Source organism: Aspergillus ruber, assembly GCF_000600275.1.
Source record: "Aspergillus ruber CBS 135680 unplaced genomic scaffold scaffold00003, whole genome shotgun sequence".
NCBI lineage: Eukaryota > Fungi > Ascomycota > Eurotiomycetes > Eurotiales > Aspergillaceae > Aspergillus > Aspergillus ruber.
Genome location: NW_024467299.1, coordinates 245,857 through 266,405, shown reverse-complemented (window position 1 = coordinate 266,405; position 20,549 = coordinate 245,857). Strand labels below are relative to the sequence as shown.

The window sequence follows — 20,549 nt, the reverse complement described above, 5'->3', positions numbered from 1 at the left end:
TTTTTTTTTTCCCTGCTAAAAGCAAGGCAGTACGTCTCAGTCTCACGCAACAAAGTATGCACCCGGTGGGTTTCTGCCATTATGCACCGCCCCGAAATTCTGCCGGATTTACAATCTCGTATGCCAGCCATAACTCAATCGCTGCTTAAAATACCACGTGCCAATTCATAGTGTAATGCCTTACCCTTTGCGATAGTCCTCTCTGGCATAGATTGGATTGCGGGCACAAACACATGGGATACGTATATTGGCAACTTTGGATGTAGGCGGTCAAAATGACAGGGTGCATATTTCTTCGCTGTCAATATATTGCTGGATGTTGTTGGGCAAGCAACATATATATTTGGTGTACAGAGCAAACAGGTCACCTTTACCATTTATCTTTCGGGAAATGGTCTCCCTTGCAACAGAATTTGAGCCCACTAGGATTGAATAAGATCGAGGACTTGAATTCGTTATAAGTATCCACAAAACCGTGGCCGCCTGCATTCGAGTCGGTCGGATTTGGTCGTGACGTGACGACTAAATACATAAGCGGATTTACATATAGTGTTCATGCTGATACTGATCAAATGCTTTGTTTATTTGCTGGATGCGCTATATCGAGAAAATCAAATCGGTATGAATTTGCTGGCTTAAGTGTACATCATTAGCTGTTCATGCGACGCGCAGGGATCTGACGGAGGTGTTTCTAATTCCCTCAGCAAAGACCATGTCCGCATGAAAGAGTACGTGTCCTCACCCATGCACGTTTACAAACACGTGGAGTAAACAAACAACTCTTAAACACCGAGACTCCATTACAAATCCAAGAAAATTAGTAGACTAAACAATATGATCATTAGGTAGCTAGATACAAAGATGGCCAAGTTTGATACAAGAGATATTAACGTAACAATTCTCCGAAGACAGGCCAATCTCATCACGCATGATCCTCCATCCGAAAATACAAGCATCGTAAACAGTCATTGGTAAGTGAACTGGGGTTTAATATTATTTTCCATCACAAAAGGAACGACAAAGGAAAAATGCTGTAACACAAAAACGGGTTAGCAAGGGATACGATCCGAGGAATGTGAAACGGTTCGGGACGGGAAGCTTAACCAAAACGTACCTCAATCATATTAACCTGACCCATAGCTGTGCGACAGGCTTACAGACGGGAAGCGTGGATGACCTTGTAGTCAACGACGAGCTCACGGCCAGCGTCGTTGATGACAACAGCGCGGACAGAGCCACGGCCCTCACCGTAGGCCTTGCGGATACGGTTGAAGAGGTCACCCTGGGGAACGACCTGGAGACCCTGGCGGACGTCACCAGACTCGGTCATTGCGACGATGGTCTGGTCCTCGTAGATGTCCAGAATGCGGTAGGTCTTGTAGACAGGGCCGAGCATGGTCTGGACAACGACGGAGGGCGAGGGGTTGTCGATGAAGCTCGACTCCTCCTGGAGCTTGCGGGTGAAGAGGTCAACACCAAGGTAGCGGTGCTGGCCAGTCTGGGGGGAGACCGAGATACGGATGACCTGGCAAGGACGACCCTGCAGGATCAAGATGTCGCCAAGGCGGATGTAGTTGCAGGGGATGGGGACATGCTCGCCAGCGGGCTTGTTGCCACCACGCTCAATGGCGCGGATCTCACCACCGGCGGCGGGGGCTGCTGGGCGACGGTTGTCAGCAACAACCAACTCTTGACTGGGGCTTGGGCTTAGGCTTGGAGAGCTGGGATGAGAGTGAGAGTGGTGGTGGTGATGGTCATGGTGCTCATGATGGAAGGGATGCATGATGCGGTCGGCAGCACGCTCGACACCGCGGCGGAAGGAGTGGTAGTTACCGTCGTCGTCGTAGTAACCCATCTTGGACTGAGGGTGGTTTTGGATAGCGGTTTGAGGTTGGTAAACCTGAAGAGCAGAAGAAGCCGGAGATTGGCTGGGGGTGTACGAGACTCGGGAAGGCGACGAAGAGACGACGCTTTGAGACTCGAAAGGTTGAGGATAGGAAGGGGTCAACTCTTGAGAAGGGTAAGAGTTGGAAGAGGAGCTGATGACGGAGGCAGCAGGACTGGTCCGACGACGATATTCAGTCTCAACAAAGTCAAGCTGGTTATCAAAAGGTTGTTCAGGCTCAGGGTGATGAGGAGCGTGAATAAGAGCAGGAGTATGAGAAGGAGTAGGTTCCTCGATGTACCTGGGGGAGGGAAGAGGTTAATATATGTTTAGACGGGACGCGGAGATATAAATAAAGTGGGCCCCAAAATAAACAAAACAACAAACCCATTGACCGACTGTGATTGGCCCGAGCTTATGACACGTAACCGGGCGTAAAATTGGCCCGATTTACGGGTAAAAAAACAAGCCAATTCACCGAACAGGTCACTTCAGCTGGCACCGCCATACATGACAAAACAAGAAATACAGCTGAATACACAAATACAGTGGGGGAAAAATAAATAAAGACTCACTGGTGATTCACAAATTCTTGCGGAACTTCTTCCTTGCCGTAAACAGCGGGATCTGGAAGTGCAGGAGCGTCCGTTCGAGTATCTTCCCGGTCGACGAGCGAGTGGTTGTCCTCGTGGTGGTGGTGATGATGCTCAACGGGATAAGCAACAGGTTCCGGCTCGTTCACAGGAGCAGGAGCAGGTTGTTGATGGTTTGCAGCGTCACTCCGGTACGACGACGGGAAGACACTGAAGGGGATGGGAACTCGGGCGTCAAAGTCCAGATTGGCGACTTTGCGGGGCGTCTTTTCTCAAAAGCCTTTCGGAGCACGTAAGAACTCGAAAGGCGAGAAAAGACTATCTGTTTTGAGATAGAAAAAAAAAAAAAGTAGATCTTAAAGATCCGAAGAATGTGAGATTTGAGATTGGGGGAAGATTGGAGGAATGTGAGATGAGGATGGAAAAGAACAGATTGAAGGCGAGGACTGAGGCTGCTGAAATACCCGTTTGGTGTTTACGTGTTTGTTTACGACTTTGCCAATTTAGGAAATCCAACCTCGTTCTTTTGAGTCAGTTTCTGTATGATACCGAGTACAGAGTAAAGAGTACGTACTTACGGTGTATAATGGCCATCAGCCATTATTATTGCTCAGCCAGCTCTCGCAGCTACTCCATACATCCAGCTACAGCTGAGCTGCACAGCTCTCCACAGGTACTATACCCATACAGTACAAGTACAGTAAAATACAGTATTCACATGGAAGTAAAAGTACATGGCTGGCCAGCCGCCGATCAACAGCCGAGCATCGTCCATGGAAATCTCCATGGCAACCCACGGGCCATTCGGATCGGACCAGATCGACCCAAGATGTTTGTACGGTGTTCCCGCCGGTACTCTTCCGCTGGAACGATCACTTTATTGTCGATATACAGGTACTATGTACCATGTACGGGGTACTCCGTTCTCATACATGTACTCTGTACAATTCTTACATATACTTGCAGTGTACAGGTCAATTGCACAGGACAGGTGTTCAATTGTTAGCACAGAGAAATGGCCACCGGTTTGCCACCGCTCCGGCCAATAACCGCTCCCTGCAATCTGCTGTATGTCTCATGCTAATCACTTCTAGACCGTATCGTATAGTACAATACTGTATTGTACGTAACATGTGGCTGGGCGGTGACGGGGGGCGGTGGCTGGCTGATATCAACCGAGGCTATCATCTCTAGTAGTCCCGATTATTGGGTTTGATCGAATATTAGTGAATATCGAGTGATTATCAAAATAAACAACCTGGTATCTCAACAACCCGCCCATCCGATTTCCCTCATTTTGCCCGTGTATCGTGAACCTTAACCCTTTTCGCCTCGTGTCCTCTTCAGCTTGTACTAGTACGAAGTACTGTAACAGTAAAAAATGAACAAGAAAATTAAATGGTAAACACCATATACCAAAAAAAAAAAAAAAAAAAAAAAAAAAACCCCCCCCTCTCCCCAAAAAGGAAAGAAAAGATCGTAGTATCAGGTATAAGAAAAGAAATATACCAAAAAAATCAAAGAAAAATCAAAGAAAAATCAAAGAATGACAATCAATCAATTGCGCAATCCAAACGCCTTACGCAGCTTCGGGAACCGCTTTTTACGCCCCGACCCTGCGATCACCACATCCCGTGCGAGCGTGTTCTGGCGCTTGAAATGGCTTCCCTCGCCAGCCACCTGCTCCCCGGGTCCCGCGCTTTCACTCGGGTTAGCCTCCGGAGTATCTCTGTTCCCGCTCTCGTTACCATTCACCTGGGATGGTTCCTCCGGTAATGTCACCGCACCACTAGCAGTCGTAATTGCATCAGCCCCGGCATCGCCGTCAACCTCGGAAACGCCCTTCCGGTCGTGCCGTAACGGCCATCCGTCCAAGAGACGGGATCCCCGCTGCTGTTCTCTGATGCCCGTTGGCTGGCTGTCGCTGTTATTGGCCGTTACCGTGGTCGTCACGCTGCTTCCGCGTTGGTGTTGGACCGCTGGATTCTCAGTTATTGGTTCCGAGGCCATCTTGCGATGCTTGGGTTCGGGGTTCCGCCCTTTGCGGAGATTTAGTCGACTGAGGATCCCCGGCTTGCGACTTGGCTGGTGGAGAAAATCTTCCAGCTCATCGCGACTCACACCGCGAGATCGCGCTACTGCAGCCATGGCGGTCGCGTCGGTTGGACAGGGGCTACTAGTCTCCTGTGCGGGCGCCGTCGCAGACGAGCCCGGACGTCGTTTTTCTTCGTCCGAGCTGTCTTCAAGTTCCGTCGACTCGCCATCTTGCATACCATGGCGACGAGGGATACCTCGTACGGGTCGTATGGTGTTCTGCCCGGGATCTTCCTCATCACTCGAATCCGCAAACCGACTGCGGAAGGTCCTGTGAGGACCTTCATCGTCATCACCGTCCGAGTCCTCAAACCGGGATGGCGACGAGAACAACGTCCCGGGAGCCCGCGAAAGCTTCTTCTTGTTAGGCGACTTGCCCGTCGAGAAAAACGAGGTCTTTCCGCTCTTGTTTGGCCCAGTTCCGCGTAGCGTGGTAGGCATCCTGTTCGTCATCGACCCCGCCGACATTGGTCGGCGTTCTTCAGGTAATTCCTGTCGACTTGGCGAAAACTGCACCCTTGGTGGTTCTTGAGAATGAGCCCGCAATGTCCGTCGCATAGTATGCGACTTCCCCGTAGGCGAGCCAGCCCCTGGTCGCTGAAAGCCGCCGGAGGAGTCGCTGGCTCCCGTCATCGGTCTCTGAGTGTTAGACTCACGGACAGGGCCCTTGCCGTTGGTGAGGGTTGGGCCCGTTGACACCGGTCTCTTCCGCTCAGGGACAGCCCTTGGTCGAGGGACACCGTTCGTAATAGTCTCTGGAGCGAAAGCCACCGCTGACATAGGCCGCTGGCCCTTGTTGGCCGTAGTGTTTGTTCTTGTAAAAACCCCCGATACAGGTCTCGGTTTACTCGTAGTCTTGCGCTTGATCGGAAATGGCGGGTAAGGTGAAGAGAAGGGGAGAGGTTCGTCGACTGTGTCCGGGGAGTCTGGAACCCATGGAAGGGAATCATGCGGAGGAGAAACCGCACGACCGATCATCTGCTGCGGTTCCTCGGGCACACTGGGCAGTTCAGCCCCTGCTGGCTTCGTTTTGTCCAAAACCCCAGTCATAGGCTGCTCTGTTTCTTCAACTGCACGACCTTCCACTATGGCATTAATAGATCCAAAGCCGTCTCCGTCAATGTCCTCTGCGGCATCACTGTAGACACTTTCGTCAGAATCGTCGTCGGTTCTCCTGCCGCTTGGAATTGGTATTCCTGCCTCGTCAAAGACCACAGATGACTCGGAGCCTGAGCGGTTGTGAGACTTTTTCTTGACTTTCTTCTTGCCGGGCGGCGGTGTCGGTGCTGCCGGAGTCGTCACCTCTGTCGCCGTTTTCGGATTGATAAACTCCAACGACGTCCGAGGGAACCCTCCGGGGACATCGTATCCTTCCAGACTTGACCGTCCCTTTTCAAGCTCAGGTGATGATGGCTCAACCGTGATGGCAGGAGCCAGACTTGTATTAACAGCAGCAACGGTAGTAGGGACAGAAGTGGCAGGCACAGAAACCTGTTGTTTTGGCCTTTGCACGAATTCTGCAGCCTGCATTCCATCCACCCACGCAGGGCGTATTTCTGGCACAAACTCGCTGACCTCATCGACATTTCCGTTTTCGGAAGTCTTGGCAGGCAATGGCGGGTGTTCGATTTTTTCGGTGAGGTTGATAGCATTCTCTGGCGGTTGGGCATTTGTCAAGACCCCTCCGAGAGCATGATCATTCGAGAAAGACCAGCCGGGCACCACCATATTAGAATTCGACGATGCGATAGACTCAGTATCACTGGGTTCATCCCGGGTTGGTTGAGAAAGCTCACCACTATCTCTCGAGGCCCGTATACTGCCAAACGAAGGGAGTGCCGGTCGAGGCTTCAACACTTCATCGAACTCATCACCACCGACCGCATTGTTAAACGCGGTAGGTTTCTTCTTGCCCAAGCCAAAAAACGTGGTCTTGGATATAGATCGTCCTGGCGGAGACTCTGGTGGGAACATGTCCTCGGGAGATGTAGGCGGGCTCGCTGCTATACCCACGATTTCCGCTTCGTCGTCGAAACTGACCTTGGCCGGCTTCCGTCGGACCCGATAACCCTCGTCCGATCCTATAGATGTCCCATCCGACAATTCACTAGGCGGAGGTGCTGGTCGGAAGATGGTCCCAACTCGATCCGGTGACAGAGACCCTTGTGGCGAGTGTTTCATGGCAGATTTGACGGGAGAGACAGATCTTGGAGGGGGGTTGCGTAACTCGCCCGTGCCAACCACTGACAATTGAGTAGAGAACCGAGCCGACCTTCCTGGGCTGGCACTCGGTTGCCGTGCCCGCGACTGTTTGACGGGCTCCCGCTCCAGTTCAACCGAACGGTTCGACGCTGGAGATCCTATCTGGTTGAAAGGCGGCGGTGAGCTCAACCGTTCAGGTGTGGGAGGCGATTTGATTATTTGAGGTTCTGGCGTAACTGGCTCTCGGCTTCGATTCTGCTCCCCAACAGAGGTACGATCGATATTGCTTGTCCCTGCCTCAGCACGTTCCTCGCCATGGTGATCCTCCCGGACAGTCGACGGTCGTTTGACCATAACGGGCCGCGACGGAGCAGGGGCTTGCTCCCGGGTGCCAGTTGCACCGGGGACAATGGCCGCCTGCGCCGCTGCGACCGCCGTTCTGACTGACGGTTGCGCTCCAGTCGACTGTCTCTTATCTGCCGCAGCTCTCGCCCTAGGTTTATTGGCCGTCTTCGAAGCCGCGCCTCCCGACGGTGATAACTGCTCCGCTAATGATGTAGGCACTGGATGCTGGCACTGTGGACTTGGCGGTGGAGACGGCGAAATAGGACGGGAGGCCATCGGATAAGAGAAGTTGATCGAATTCCTGCTACCGGACCTCTCAAGTTCGTGGACCGTGCCCAAACCATTCGATGTCGTTGGACTTCGCGCAACCGCCGGACCAACGCTCATACCACGGGTGTTCGTCCGCCTCGGAGGAGACATGGTCCGCATGGTTGGCGACACGCTGACCGAGCGCCGGCTGGAAGGCGACGGCTTCGGCGTCGGCGACGTATACCCCGGAGGCAGCGACGGCAATGGTGGCGCATCTCTGTTTATCAAATGACTCTGGCTGGTAGACGGACGACCGGGAGATTGATCGCGACGGAAAGTACGGTTGCTCATGGAACTGGAGCTGCTGGCACGGCGGAGGGTATGCGTCTGCCCGGCGCGGAGGTTGGGCTGGGATGTGATGGACGCCCGGCGCTGGATGCGTTTCGTCTGGACATTTTCGACGGGTTGAGGGGTTGGCGTGAGACTTCGTAGAGCGGCGGCGGCTGCGGCGGACGAGAGATTACTGGAGGAGGGTTGCGATTGGAGAAAGGCATGAGAGGCGGCGGAATGAGCGGTTTGTGATGGACTTGCGAGGGGCTGTTGGATTAGTACAGAATATTTATAAACAGAGGATGTCGATGGTACCTGATGTTGCGAAGAGCTCCTCTTGCGACGGAACATGGCTGGTCAGGCCTCGGAACTTGCTGCCTCGAGCAAGTGGGATGCTGCAGAAGAATGCGGCTGAACGTCGTCGATAAATTGGTGGGTGAAAGAAAAAAGGAATAAAATAGAATAAAAATTAAAATTAGAATAGACGAATAATAATAATGACTCTATACAACGAAGGAAGAAAAATAGGAAATAGGAGAGAACGTGGGCGCCGACTCGCCGAGTACTGAGACGGTCGCCCAGGGAGGATACAATGAAGAGCAAGAGAGAAAAAGGGAGATCAAGCAAATGAACGGAGAAGCAGAGGGAGGAATTAATTAATTATTAACGTAAAATAAAAATAGACAAGCAAAAGATGAGATGAAGAAAAGAGGAAAAGGAGGAGAGAGAAAAGAAATGAGGAAAAAAAGAAGGAAAAAAGGGAAAAAGAGAGTTTGAGTTGGAACTTGCGTCATGACTGGAGTGTGATATAATGACCACAGAGATAGGTTCCGGCTAGTATATACTGGTTTTATACAGGGGCATTCTATTACTGCAGGTGCTAGAAAGAAATGCAGACCTAAGACATCATGCATGTCTGATGTTCATCTCTTCAGCCCGAATCTATACAAACAAGCCTTCCTAGCCATTGAGCGACACCGTTGGGCCTGCCTCGAGTCTTGGTATCATCATCGTTGAATCCTTAATGTTATGTTACTCTGGAGTTTCTCTGGTACTCTACACTATCTAACTCTTTCATCATATACTTTGCTAAGGGTTCCAAAGTCAATTCCGGTGGTATGAATAGCTTCAATATTTCCCAAAATGGTATGCAGATTATGAGTCTGCAGATCATCCAACCAACCATCATCAACCAATTTATTATCCATTACGCCAAACAGGCTTCATTAAAAAGAAAACATCAATCGGGGTATGAACTAGTAAGCATAAAAAAAAATCAGGTATAAAATCACCACAACCCGACTACCACCGCCACCACCAATGGCACCAATTCCACCCATCGCGCTCTTACAACCTGCCCTGCTCCCGATCCAGACTGATTCAACGGCGCTGTCCGATAGATATCCTGGAATGTTATATCGCTCGAATTGAAGCAGTTATCCCGCGTCACCTCCGCGACGTCTTCTGGCTCTGCGAATGTAATATCGATACACTATTTCGTCAGCGCCCATCATACATCAACACCAAGTTGCAAAAAAGGGAACATACATTATACAAAGAAGCTCCATGTTGCGCCGCCAACACCACCTGAATCGTCGCATTATCGCCAACCTTCACTGTATGCCCTGCCGGCAACGGCACCTGCGGCAAACAGATCGTCCCCGGGTACGGCAGGTTACTGGGCCCTTCGAAGGCAAACGGCTTAATCATGGCGTTGCTCATGTTGGCTGGGACAGTGCCGAATCCCATGTTCATGTAGAGGAACCCCGAGGAATGACCGGGAAACCAGCCCGGTTGGAGGGAGATGGCGCCGCCGCGGATGGGCCATTTTGTACGGTTGGTTGAAGTGGGCATGCCGCCGCCTGCCAAGGGTTAGAAGAAGACATGTAGATATGTGGTGAGTGTAGGAAGTACATGGATAAATCCATTGCATGCCGTATGGGTAGGTTAGAGAGTCATTCTGCGATGCGACGCCGAGGCCATTTGCCTCCTCGATGGTTCCGTTGGTTAAGAGGTTATTCCCTCGATAACCAGGGTAAACTATCACAGTATGCGCGTCGACAAGACCAAAGAAGAAAAGAGCAAAGGCAAGCACAAGCCGGAATTCCATGGTGATTGTTCAAGGTGGTATCAACGTTGAAGAACAACGATTCTTGCACAGGGAGAGCGACATTTTGAATGATCCGAGCACGTCTAAAAGAACTGGACTGCAGTGAGGAGATGTGATAGAGGGCGCATCATTGTGAACGACCACTGGGCAGAGTGTCCATGTGCTGCAGGAGATGTCACACTTTCGGCGGTTGTGATTTGCTGTCGAAGCGCCGGGTTCAGCGCTTGCTTTGTAGAGGGACTGTACCACTGCACATTGCTGTATGGGTATGGGTACTTTTAGTGACTGATTTTCTGTCTTCCATATTCTATTTTAATTTGTACTCCATTCGGAGTTGAAGCTTACTGCAACGAGTGTCGAGGGCAGTTGTATTTGTACCCCGTAGTTGATAGAAAAATCCATCCCCACCAACGAACTAGGAACCACATCACATTCTAACCACATCTACAGAGTACTGAACTCCAAATCTCAAGCACCAAATAAGTACAATGCCCCATACAACCCGCCCCAAGAAAAGCCAAAAATCCTCCCAAAACAAACGCACAACTATAACCGACGATTCTGGCTGGTCGCACGTCACCACCACCACCCGCGCGCGGCGCACCTACAGAAACACAGGCCAAGAAAAGACAGAGAAAGAGAAATTGGAACCCGCAGAAGCACCTTCAACCTTGACTCTAGATGGTCTCCAGCAACAGTTTAATCGGCATCATGAACGTTGGATGACGTCGGAGAGTTGGAGGGTGGTGAGAGGGATTATTTTCCCTCTTACATCGACGCCTACACCTGCAGATACAGATACGGGTGTAAATTCTGCAAATGCAGGAGCAGAGACAGTGCAGATAGACAATATAATCTGCGTCGGTCTCGGCAGCCCCAGCGGCTTCCTGCGCGGCGGCTGGGTAGACAGACGACAAGTCAGTCTCGTTCAATTAGTGGCTCTCGTTAGCATTAAAAAGCTATTTCGTTCGTCTTCCCAACATCTTCCACCCCAATCAAATCCATCTGACATTACGATACAGACCATGTGCAGGTATACGTCCAAGACCCCGTCTTCAACGCCCTCGACAAGATGCTTTTCGAATCCCTGGGGTTGACAGTACTTGACCATCCGGCTGGTTTTGAAAAAGTGTCTGAGCGGTCATTCCTTTTCTGTCCCGGCGCGGAGAAAGGACATCTCGAAGAGATTCTCGAGAAGAAACCCAAAGCCCTGTTCGGTGGTCCATTGGAGGATATGAGCGATAGCGACACCGTGAAAACATTCCTAGATGAAAAGATTGGAAAGAAAGTACCGGTATTCGAAGGCGATGAAAAAGCATTCTGGGGAATGAGGGTTTACTTATAGCACAACATACTATACTATATTTGCATTGCAAGGTCTGTATATATCGTATGTACATCATAAACAATCATCGTAATACCGTTACGCAAGGAATTATATTTTATGAGGCCGTCTTCCCTCCACAATCCGGAATCTTGAGCCCGGGTTTCAGCTTGCGCGCCGAGTCCATCAAGCCCCATTTATCCTCCCAATTTTCGTCTTTGGTGTTAAATTGGACTTTCCATGGTTCGTCGAAGGCCTCGAACCTGATCTCGTTAGCATACTGATATAGATAGAAAGGGAATGGGTAAACGGTGGCATACCAGAAATAATCTGTCCCATTTTCCAGCGCCTGACAAACCCAGTCCTCCATGAACTTATTCATGTTGTCAACAGTCGCGACCGATCCATCACTGTCACTCTTGCACTTATTCCCATCACCACAATCATTTCCTCCACCACTCGGCCACCCGACTTCTGAAATAACCTGCTTCTTATCTGTCCCCTTGGTCAGGGACGCATCATGTCCCGTCCAGAAAGTATACGTCCAGCTCGCAGCTTCCTCGACAGTAACGCCCGCGAAAAAAGGATGCACATTCGACATGACCAAATCTGCTTCCTTGGCAAGGTCCTCGTTCCAGTTATCACCCAAGTCAGAGGTTGCGACGGGGAGGTCGAGGTCACGTTTCTTAATCTCATCGCGGACGTCGTTCATGTAACCAATTAAGTTTTTCTGGGCTTGGGATTTCGTGGATCCTGCGCGGAAGAGGGCTTCGTTGCCGACAATGGCGCCTTTGAAGATGGTGGTATCTTCGGTATCGTCAAGGATTTTGTAGAGTTGTTTTAATTGGCGGTCTGTGGTGGTTTTGTTGGATTCGATCCAGACACCTAACCAGAGGCGCATGTCTTTGAGCTCCAGGCGGTCGATGGCATGCAGGACCATTTCGGTCTGGTTGCAGTCGGTGCCGTATAAACGAACAGTGTTTGTGAGCTGCGACAACACGGCCATGTCGCGAGTGACATTGTTTTGCGATGGCGGGTACTTCAAACACAACGGATACTGCACTCCCCAGGGGGTATAGTCCACACCTGGAAAGACCTTATGCAGGTCCTTGTTGTTCATAAGCTTCTTGATCTCCGAGGAATCCTTGTCGAGGTCACCGTTCTGTTTTGAATCGTCCTGCGCCGAATGAACCGAGCCTTTCTCTCGCGTTGTGTTCCCCCGATGCCCCAGGATTCCTCCCACAGCACCACCCACAATCGCACCGACCACGATGAATCCTAGTAACAGCCCAACAAGCCAGCCCCTCCTCTTACTCCCCGCCGACCAATGTTTTTGCTCCCCTGCTTCCAGGGCCGCTGCTCCAGCTCCAGCCCCAGCCCCAGCTCCTCCAGCCCCGGGAACAGGCCCATACTGCGTAGTCTCAGCAGCAGCCTTCTTACTCTTAAACAACCCCCCAAACAACCCCCCCGCGGCCGCACCCCCTGCCGCGCCCCCTGCCGCACCCCCGCCTATCCCCCGATTTCCCCCCGGCGGCAAAATCCCATCATCCCCATCATCGACGATCTCATCCGGATTCACAAACAACGGATAATCACCCCCACTATACGCCGAATTCCGCTGATACGGCCCATCACTCATGATCCCCCCAGCAGCAGTCCCGCCCCAAAGCGGCTGCGACTGTGCCGCCCCCTGCTGTGGCTGCATAGACTGCGCAGATAATAAATTCTGCGATGACGATTGCCCCGGCGTTGTCTGTCCCGTCTGGCCATACGAATCCCTAGGTCGCAGCGAATCCGAGCTCATCCCAGCCTCTGGCAATGGCGCGAACGGCGGCGAAGGGATATACGGGTTATCAGCGCCGGGTGTGTTGTATCCTCGTTCCGGGGGACCGACGTAGCCGTCGTCGAGGTCGTTGGTGTGACCGTGGCCATTAGCAACGCCAATCGCAATCCCGCCAATCCCGCCACCCACAGATGACGGGCCCATGTTATCCATTCCAGGCGTTGCGGCTGCGTTTTGCGTTCGTGGGTCTGCTTCGTAGCTTGGTAGTGGTGTTCCGACGGGGGAAATGGGGGATCCAGGGCCTTGGCGGTCGTCGCCGTTGTTGAAGCTGAATGTTCGGGGCATGGCTGCGGTATGGCAATATAAAATCGGGGGAAGGGGAATGTATATATGTGGGTGAAAAGAGGAGAGCGGAAAGGTTTAAAAAAGAGGGTGGTTGAGACGTTTTTCGAAACCGGATGGGCCCTGGATCGAAACTCAACCACGGTTCCAGTGTGCCAGCCGTGCCAGAGACAGATATTTCAAGTGCTTAGCCTTTCAACCGATGGAGGGTCGAGTCAGTTTCAGGAACAATAAAAAAATAGAAGCACGGCAGAGTGATAATAGGGTATACTCTAGCCGTGAGTATATAGATCGAAGCTGATGTAGTTGTATGCGACCACCCTAACACAGAAAGAACAGCGAAAAAGCAGCGCGAACAAAGAAATGAAATAAATCAAAAGGCAGAGAAAGATAAAGAATAGAGTAAAGTGAAAAGAGAAACGAGAGAAAAAAAAAATTATCAAACCAGCGAAAGACAAAAAAACCAAAGAATAAAAGATCTCCGCATGCGGTCGGTGTGTTTGGCTGCCTCGATGTGGAATGGCGGCTGGTGGCCCCGACAACAGCGTACATACATTATCATTGCTTATCTTGTTCCTACTTCAGACACACTTTATTAGTATGTATATTACTGCGAGTTAAGTTCGATGGTGTCTGATTTGTTAATTCTTGTACCAGGCAATCTCGATTCCCAATGCTATGAGTACTATCTCTCATACTCTGTACAAAGCAGTACTGTGTTGTACTCCACAGTAAAACCTCGTCTTTCCTTTTCGGGAAGCCTACGCAGACCCTGCAAATCGGTGGGGCAGTTATTTTTAGTCTGCACACCTGGACAAGTCCCTATAGGGCCCAAGTACATAGTAACAGTAGTAATGCAAGAGAAAGAACAAAAATGGCATTATCGTTATCCATCAAGCTCATTATCATCATCATACTAGTCATAAGAACATAAGCATAATCAAAAAAAAAAAAAAAATCAAGAACGACGCCTCCCATACTAATCCCGCACGTCCCATATTTTTAAAGACAATTTTTAGACATTGTAGATCCGTCACTCATCAAGCATAAATGGCCGTGCGTACGTAACATATCATATCATCAATCAGATCAGGTCATCACTCCAAATGCAGAGGCAAATGCAAATGCAGGTTAAGCCTCGACCTCTTCCGCGCTGCGTCGGGATGCATTCATTCCCGAAGCGGAAGTCGTCTTCCGCTTCCTTCGCTCGAGGAAACGTCGCTTACCAGCCCGCGTCTCGAGATGCTCGGGAATCGATGCCGGATCCTGGCCCGCGCCTAGCATGGCGCTTCGCGTTTTGTTGCGGTACATATCCACTGTCACATGTCAGTCACCTGTCAGGAACAAAGGGGAAAACGTAAGGGAGCAGGAACACACATGACTTCTGCAGAAATACCATCCGTCCCACAAAAGTCCTACTCTGGCACCATGTCATCCGGTATCCCAAATCATTCAAAATCGCATCCTTCCGGTGACGTCGCTTCGACATCCGCGGCACGATCGTATCACTTTCTCCATCCAGTGACGGCGCAGGTACTGTGACTCGTCCGACAGTCGCGGCCTCATCATCCGCCTCTGCCTCTGCCGCATCGTCTCTGAAATACCGCTTCCCGGGCACTGTCAAACCAGGCGGGTTCTTCAAATGCACGGGAAAGTATGACCGAGGATAAACCGAGTGCGTCATCCGGTACGAGTCGGGCAACTCGTCCATCTTGGCCTGATCAAGGTTGACCTTAACGCGCACTCGACTTTCTCCACGATGCGGATCAGGGACAAGTATAAACTTGCGCGGTTTGCCGGTGGGCTGGGTCCCGAAGAGCTCATCTTTGCTTGGTTGGTACTCCTCGTCCTCGTCGACTGCGTCCGGTCGAGCTGCTGGTGCGGTGGTGCTGGTTGCGACGGTCGGGGGTCGGCCCATGGCGCTGAGCCCGTTTTCTCGTAGGAGAGGAGGCATCGAGGGGCCTGCTCGGGCGCTGGAAGCTGGTGATGGGTATGTTGGGTAGCCGTGGAAGACCTGTGCTGGTCGGAGTTCCGTTGTTGCTGTAGTTGGCCGGGGGCCTTCGGTGACAGATGGACGGTGAGAAGCGTTCGGAAACTCAGAGGTGCCTATTATGTATAGAAAGGATGGTATATAACAATTAGCCTACGCTGTAAGACAACGAGGAAGAACGGCTTTCGACGCCACAACAGCGAAGGATCGCAAACATGGGGAATTCCCAACACACAAAAGGGTATGAAGTCAATATCAACACAACGAAGGAGAAAAAGAACAAAGGCCATCCACAAACCGCATAAAAATACATCAAGTACATCTTCCAACGGTGCAAAGGGACAAGACAAATCCACAATCCCATCAGGGCAAGGGCAAGGCAAGGCATTATACAAAAACATTAAAAAAAAAAAGTTTACAGGAGAATTATAAGGTCACTCCCGGTACAAAGGGAGGGGCAGCAATGTTATATGCGATGGAACATACCGCTGACTTCCTCATGTGGACTACCATCAGGTCGAGCATGGTGATGATGATGCAACTGTGGAGGGCCCATAGCCAACCCACCACCATACGCCGGTCGTGCGGCGCTAGGCGGCGACATGCCCACGGTAGGCAAGTTGGGAGTGAGAGGAGTTCCGGCAGCCATGTGGATAGGTGCTTGTGGAGCAACAGTCTGTCGTCGTGTAATCTTGGCCTGCCTTCGCACTCGCCGGCTGCGCAGTCGCGGGTCCTGATTGCTATTTCGCCAACTGTCGACAGCGCGTTGGATCAGGCCGCGTTTGCCTCGTAAGCTCGGGTTGAGCTGGGCCAGAGCCCACCCCACAGCATTGCACTCGGTTTCGTAGACCAACCGATTGCCCTGGTATTGGTCCTTGCTGCAGCACGCCCGTGGATAGACGCAATTCTCCGACTTAAAGCTCGCGCTGAGGCTGTCCACATTGACAGATTCCACATCGCACCGGATGGTGTATTCCATCTTGACGCGATCGCGAGAATATTCAAAGGCAATCCATTGCACCCCGTTGGAATCTTGCCGCACAACTAGCGGCGTGGTTGCCGGGATAGGACCAGGTGCGGCGCTAGAGCTGGTCCCCACGGTAGGGCTCGTATGAGACACTGAAGCCGGGGCACTCACGGTGGTGGTAACAGTTGGTGCTGTAGTCACCGGATGTGGAGCATTCAAGACGGATCTCTGCGGTGGTGTATGCTGCTGCTGCGGTGCTGCCGTAGTCGGGCTGATGGGAGCAGTCGTCGATGGCTGATGAGGCATCTGCGTGGAGGGTGCCTGGTGGGGTGGCATCATCAATGGCTGGGTTGTGAGAGGATGGGACTGAGGCGATGGATGCGCCGTGTACGGCGACGGTTGAACGGTGCTCAACGCCGGATAGGGCTGGTATCCGTATACTTGGTGAGTCATCTGGGGCGACTGGGCGTAGATAGTTCGTTGATCGTGTGGTTGAGAGGCTACCGATGCCGGCGAGCTTGATTGTGGTGTATGGTAGATGGGAGGATAGGGCCTCTGCATCTGCGCGGTGGCTGCCATAATCTCCGGAGGACCTGAGTTTGTCAGCTCGACTGACCAAAAAAGGAGTTCTCAATCACACCGAGGTGCTTGGGAGAATAACCGTGACCAACAAAGAAAAAGATAGCCCACTAACCACTAGAAGAATACTGGCTGGAGGCGCTAGCCGCGGTGTAAGCGGGATGCGATGCGTAGTACGAGGATTCCTGGGGAGGTGGTCCGTAGGGCGAATGGGGAAGACCGTTGGACAACGAGTGCGAGGCGTAGGTAGTAGGAGGGATAGTAGTAGGTGGTTGGTGAGGGGAGCTCGGACGGTGGGATTGATGCTGGAGAAGGGTTGAACGAGGATGGTGGAGTCGAGGATGTCCGGATCGAAGCTGTCATTCGTTAATGTCTTCTTCCCATTATGGTAGAATGATGAAAGCAAGATGCCATGAACAGTAAACGCGGAGTCACGCCTACGCGAGGGAATAATCGATATCAAATCTGTCTCGGGACCATACATGTTTGATGCATACAAAAAGCGAGTACGAGTCAGAGAGACAAAGGTAACATGATAAACACCCTGTCCGTATCCCCGTCGACTGGGGTACGAGGCTGGGATACTCGGATGCTGAGACGGGACCAAGAATGAAAGAGAGAACAAAAGGAGACTTACAGGGTCTTCAATGGGGTCGTCCTTGTATTTCACCACCGAGGAAGAAGGCCCGAGGTCAGCGTGGACCATGCTAGTCATGACTGACCGTTGCGTATTAAATATGGTTAGAATTCAGAGAGAAGCTTAGTCCAACGCCAGGGACTAGGAATCGCGGAAAAAAAAAAAAAAACGGCTGCAAGTGCTGTTGGAGGGTCCAGGATGTTTGATCTTTAGGAATCGGCTGCACTCATTCTGGGATGTGAACGAGTGGAAAGGATGAGACCAGGGAGGATCCTGGAAAAGGAGAAATAGAAAGAGAAGAAAGAGAATGGAACGAGGGTAAGAAGAATAGAAGAAAGAGAATGGAAAGAAGAGAGAAAGAGAAAGAAAGAGAAAAGGCACCGAGAAGGCGAGAGAAAGAATCGATAGCAATTGAACAGTTAGTGGAGAGGGAGAATAAAGAGATTGAGCTTGCAACTAGCGGCAAGTGGTGTAATCTCGACCAGGATGGATGCAGATAATCGCAAAAATGTGACAGGAGATTGTTTTTTTTTTTTTTTTTTTTTCTATTTAATATTTTATTTTTGTTGAATTAAAAAGATCAGAAAGAGAGAAGCCGGGGGGAGTGGAAAGATACAGGTATGATGTGCATAACAACAAGTGCGTGGAAGAGATGCGACACCGGGCAATCAGACTGGTCGAATATACAAGACAAGACTTACTTCCCACTGTCCGGGCCGTTAACCGAAGGGTGGAGAGAGAGGGTGCCATCGAGGATAGAGACAGCTTCTGGTCCAAGGGTTGACTGGAAGGAAGCCATGAAGATTGTAATCTCTTTAGCGGAGGGCAGGAATGCATAAGATTGGTTACCATACTTGAATTGCTGATATCTTGACAGAGGAGACATACTTTTCTAGTGTGTGTCCAGGTACTTTGTCATGCCTAGTGGGTTCCATAGTGTCCAGCGTACCTGTACATACTCCGAGTACTTCGATGTACTCTGACAGCTCCACTGCCTGTGCGGTATCCGGAGATCGGCGCGGTCCTTTGCCAACCTTGGTCCGGGCAATATTACAATACCATACAGTACTCGGATGTTTGCCATGGTCAGCTCGGCTCAGCTGCACCAGTGCCAAGTCTGTTTCAGCCAATGATATTGGCATGTCATGGTCTGGACCAATCAATGCGGGGAAGGATTTTTTCTCCTCGTTTAAATAAACTTGAAACCACTAACGGGTGTGTCAATACCATCCGTATTTTATACGGAACAATCTTACCTGACTGCACAAGGACAAGTATTATTTTACCCCCCCCCTCTTCATAAGTTGTGTCAGCTGTGTTACCCTCCTTTTTCATGCTCCCGGAATGGCAAATTTTCAGCATGTTTGCTACAGAACCATCCTATCGAGTCGCAGCACTCTGTACTAGTTTCAGTGAGTTGATTCACCACCATCGCCCGTTGGTTGGTTCAGCTCCACTTTGCTGTGCCCAATGCACGGCCGGTGTAGTGGGCGGAGATAAAGACCAGAAATACCTATCCAGCCATAAGTCAGTCAAGTCAGGCAAACTTTGAAGCAAACTGGAAAATTCCGGAGAATTCCGTTGCGTGGTATCTTCCGTAGAGTGTCATAGTACTGTGTCCTGTTGGGACACGGACTACTGTCCTCCAGCATAATCTGTTAAAGTACGGAATATCTACTTTGTAGAAACCGTTGGATAACTATCGTCCATCGTCGTAATCAACAAGCAAAGACTGCGCCGCTTGCACCATAGCGTCCGGGTATTGTGATCGATGCAGGGTCACTGGCATTTCGGAGCCGGGGCCGAATGCTCTGCCCCTGGGCGGATCAACCCTATCGAGATAGGACTAGTGCTCCATTCTGTCAGTTTGCTTTACGTTGCTACTAGTAAGGAGTGCTGTACAAATTGCATCAAGTGCTCCGTACTCTGGGTGCATACTCGGTAAATATTCCACCGGCAAACTGCATTAATCCTCCGATTCCCCATCCACCGCACTCTACCAGGGGTACGGAGTACTCCGTACAAACTTGTTCGTTACTTGTAAAAGCACAGTATGGAGAACATGTGATCTGAGCCCAAACTTAAACCGGCCCCACCATCCGAACCCGAGATCCACAGAACAAGCACTCCGCAGTAAAGGTGGGAAGAGTCTTGAGTTGCTGCCGAAGATGGACCGTTGGCACTGCACTTGTTTCCTACTTGGAGAGGGTGATAGCTAATGACCGGCTATGGAATATTCCGTACGCTACGCAACTAGCTTAGCTATCTGTATGTACATTGGAGCGACCGCACGAGCGGGTGTGCATAGCCGAGTCTAGTACTGTAGTCTAGAGGACACTTATGTATGGAGGAGTATCCCGTACGTAGGAATATGTTTGCTCTTAACCTTCATGCACTCTCCATAATTGAACTAAGACTAACTAGGATAGGATAGGAAATAAAACCGTTGGCTAGCGCTCTAGGCCCAGCAAACATAATCCATCGCATACTGAGTACTATTGTAGGCAGCCAGCTCGCCTACTACCATGATGTACCCTATCCGTCCGCACTCGTACTCTTTCCTCTACTTCGTATGCTGCAGTAATGTTTGCCATGTCAGATTTGAAATTGAAATGAATTACTTTATTGATACAGCATAAAAAGTAAAAACAATAAGCAGAGAGTAATAGTAATGTAAAATAAATACCGCATAGTAAGCGCTGCTATTGCTTTGATTACGGTGTGATACTATTATTATGCTGTCGTACTCGTGCTACCTCAAGTAATACTCCATACGGAGAAGTCTGGAGTGTTGCACGATCAACATATGACAGTGACAGATCATGAATCATGTCCATCTTTGGTATTATCTGCTGCGCCGTACGGAGTCTGGGAGAATATGATTGCTCGTTAATTCAACGCACTTCTTCTATGACAGCCATAGGTCACATTCAATTTAATATTCTCCTGAATGATTACATGTGCGACACGAGCCGACTTGGATTGGGTGGTGCAAGCTGACTATTATTTGTCGTCTCTCTTGGAGAGGTTGTGCTACGATTTCTTTGTTGGATGCAGACGATAGGACTGGCAATCAATCATAATCATGAATTCATAGTTGGTTTACTCATGGCCCAGGT

The 20,549-nt window shown here is 50.7% G+C and overlaps 6 protein-coding genes across 6 annotated transcripts; 1 reads left to right on the top strand and 5 right to left on the bottom strand.

Moving 5' to 3' along the window:
- Positions 1–1,153: 1,153 nt before the first annotated feature.
- On the bottom strand, positions 1,154–3,265 carry hexA (putative Woronin body protein HexA; the record flags this gene model as incomplete). Its single annotated transcript, XM_040778638.1, has 3 exons — positions 1,154–2,186; positions 2,461–2,744; positions 3,188–3,265. The coding sequence occupies 3 exons, from the start codon at positions 3,263–3,265 to the stop codon at positions 1,154–1,156; spliced, it is 1,395 nt and encodes a 464-aa protein (XP_040642076.1).
- A 3,807-nt stretch (positions 3,266–7,072) lies between these two features.
- EURHEDRAFT_528334 (uncharacterized protein) lies at positions 7,073–8,493 on the bottom strand (the record flags this gene model as incomplete). The annotated part of the gene is made up of 3 exons (XM_040787054.1): positions 8,014–8,493; positions 7,316–7,965; positions 7,073–7,217 (listed from the first exon to the last, which is right to left on the bottom strand). Exons 1-3 carry the CDS (start codon positions 8,047–8,049, stop codon positions 7,073–7,075), a joined length of 831 nt encoding a protein of 276 aa, XP_040642075.1. The 5' UTR covers positions 8,050–8,493.
- Positions 8,494–8,944: 451 nt separating this feature from the next.
- On the bottom strand, positions 8,945–9,837 carry EURHEDRAFT_471304 (copper acquisition factor BIM1-like domain-containing protein). Its single transcript, XM_040785329.1, has 3 exons — positions 9,613–9,837; positions 9,223–9,560; positions 8,945–9,190 (listed from the first exon to the last, which is right to left on the bottom strand). The coding sequence occupies exons 1-3, from the start codon at positions 9,806–9,808 to the stop codon at positions 8,987–8,989; spliced, it is 738 nt and encodes a 245-aa protein (XP_040642074.1). The 5' UTR covers positions 9,809–9,837; the 3' UTR covers positions 8,945–8,986.
- A 281-nt stretch (positions 9,838–10,118) lies between these two features.
- On the top strand, positions 10,119–11,284 carry EURHEDRAFT_408722 (SRR1 family protein). Its single transcript, XM_040780900.1, has 2 exons — positions 10,119–10,774; positions 10,831–11,284. The coding sequence occupies exons 1-2, from the start codon at positions 10,297–10,299 to the stop codon at positions 11,151–11,153; spliced, it is 801 nt and encodes a 266-aa protein (XP_040642073.1). The 5' UTR covers positions 10,119–10,296; the 3' UTR covers positions 11,154–11,284.
- Positions 11,251–13,260, bottom strand: bgt3 (putative cell wall glucanase; the record flags this gene model as incomplete). The annotated part of the gene is made up of 2 exons (XM_040783727.1): positions 11,251–11,395; positions 11,453–13,260. 2 exons carry the CDS (start codon positions 13,258–13,260, stop codon positions 11,251–11,253), a joined length of 1,953 nt encoding a protein of 650 aa, XP_040642072.1.
- A 960-nt stretch (positions 13,261–14,220) lies between these two features.
- EURHEDRAFT_408720 (uncharacterized protein) lies at positions 14,221–15,826 on the bottom strand. The gene is made up of 3 exons (XM_040780899.1): positions 15,734–15,826; positions 14,635–15,363; positions 14,221–14,573 (listed from the first exon to the last, which is right to left on the bottom strand). Exons 1-3 carry the CDS (start codon positions 15,801–15,803, stop codon positions 14,389–14,391), a joined length of 984 nt encoding a protein of 327 aa, XP_040642071.1. The 5' UTR covers positions 15,804–15,826; the 3' UTR covers positions 14,221–14,388.
- Positions 15,827–20,549: the final 4,723 nt, after the last annotated feature.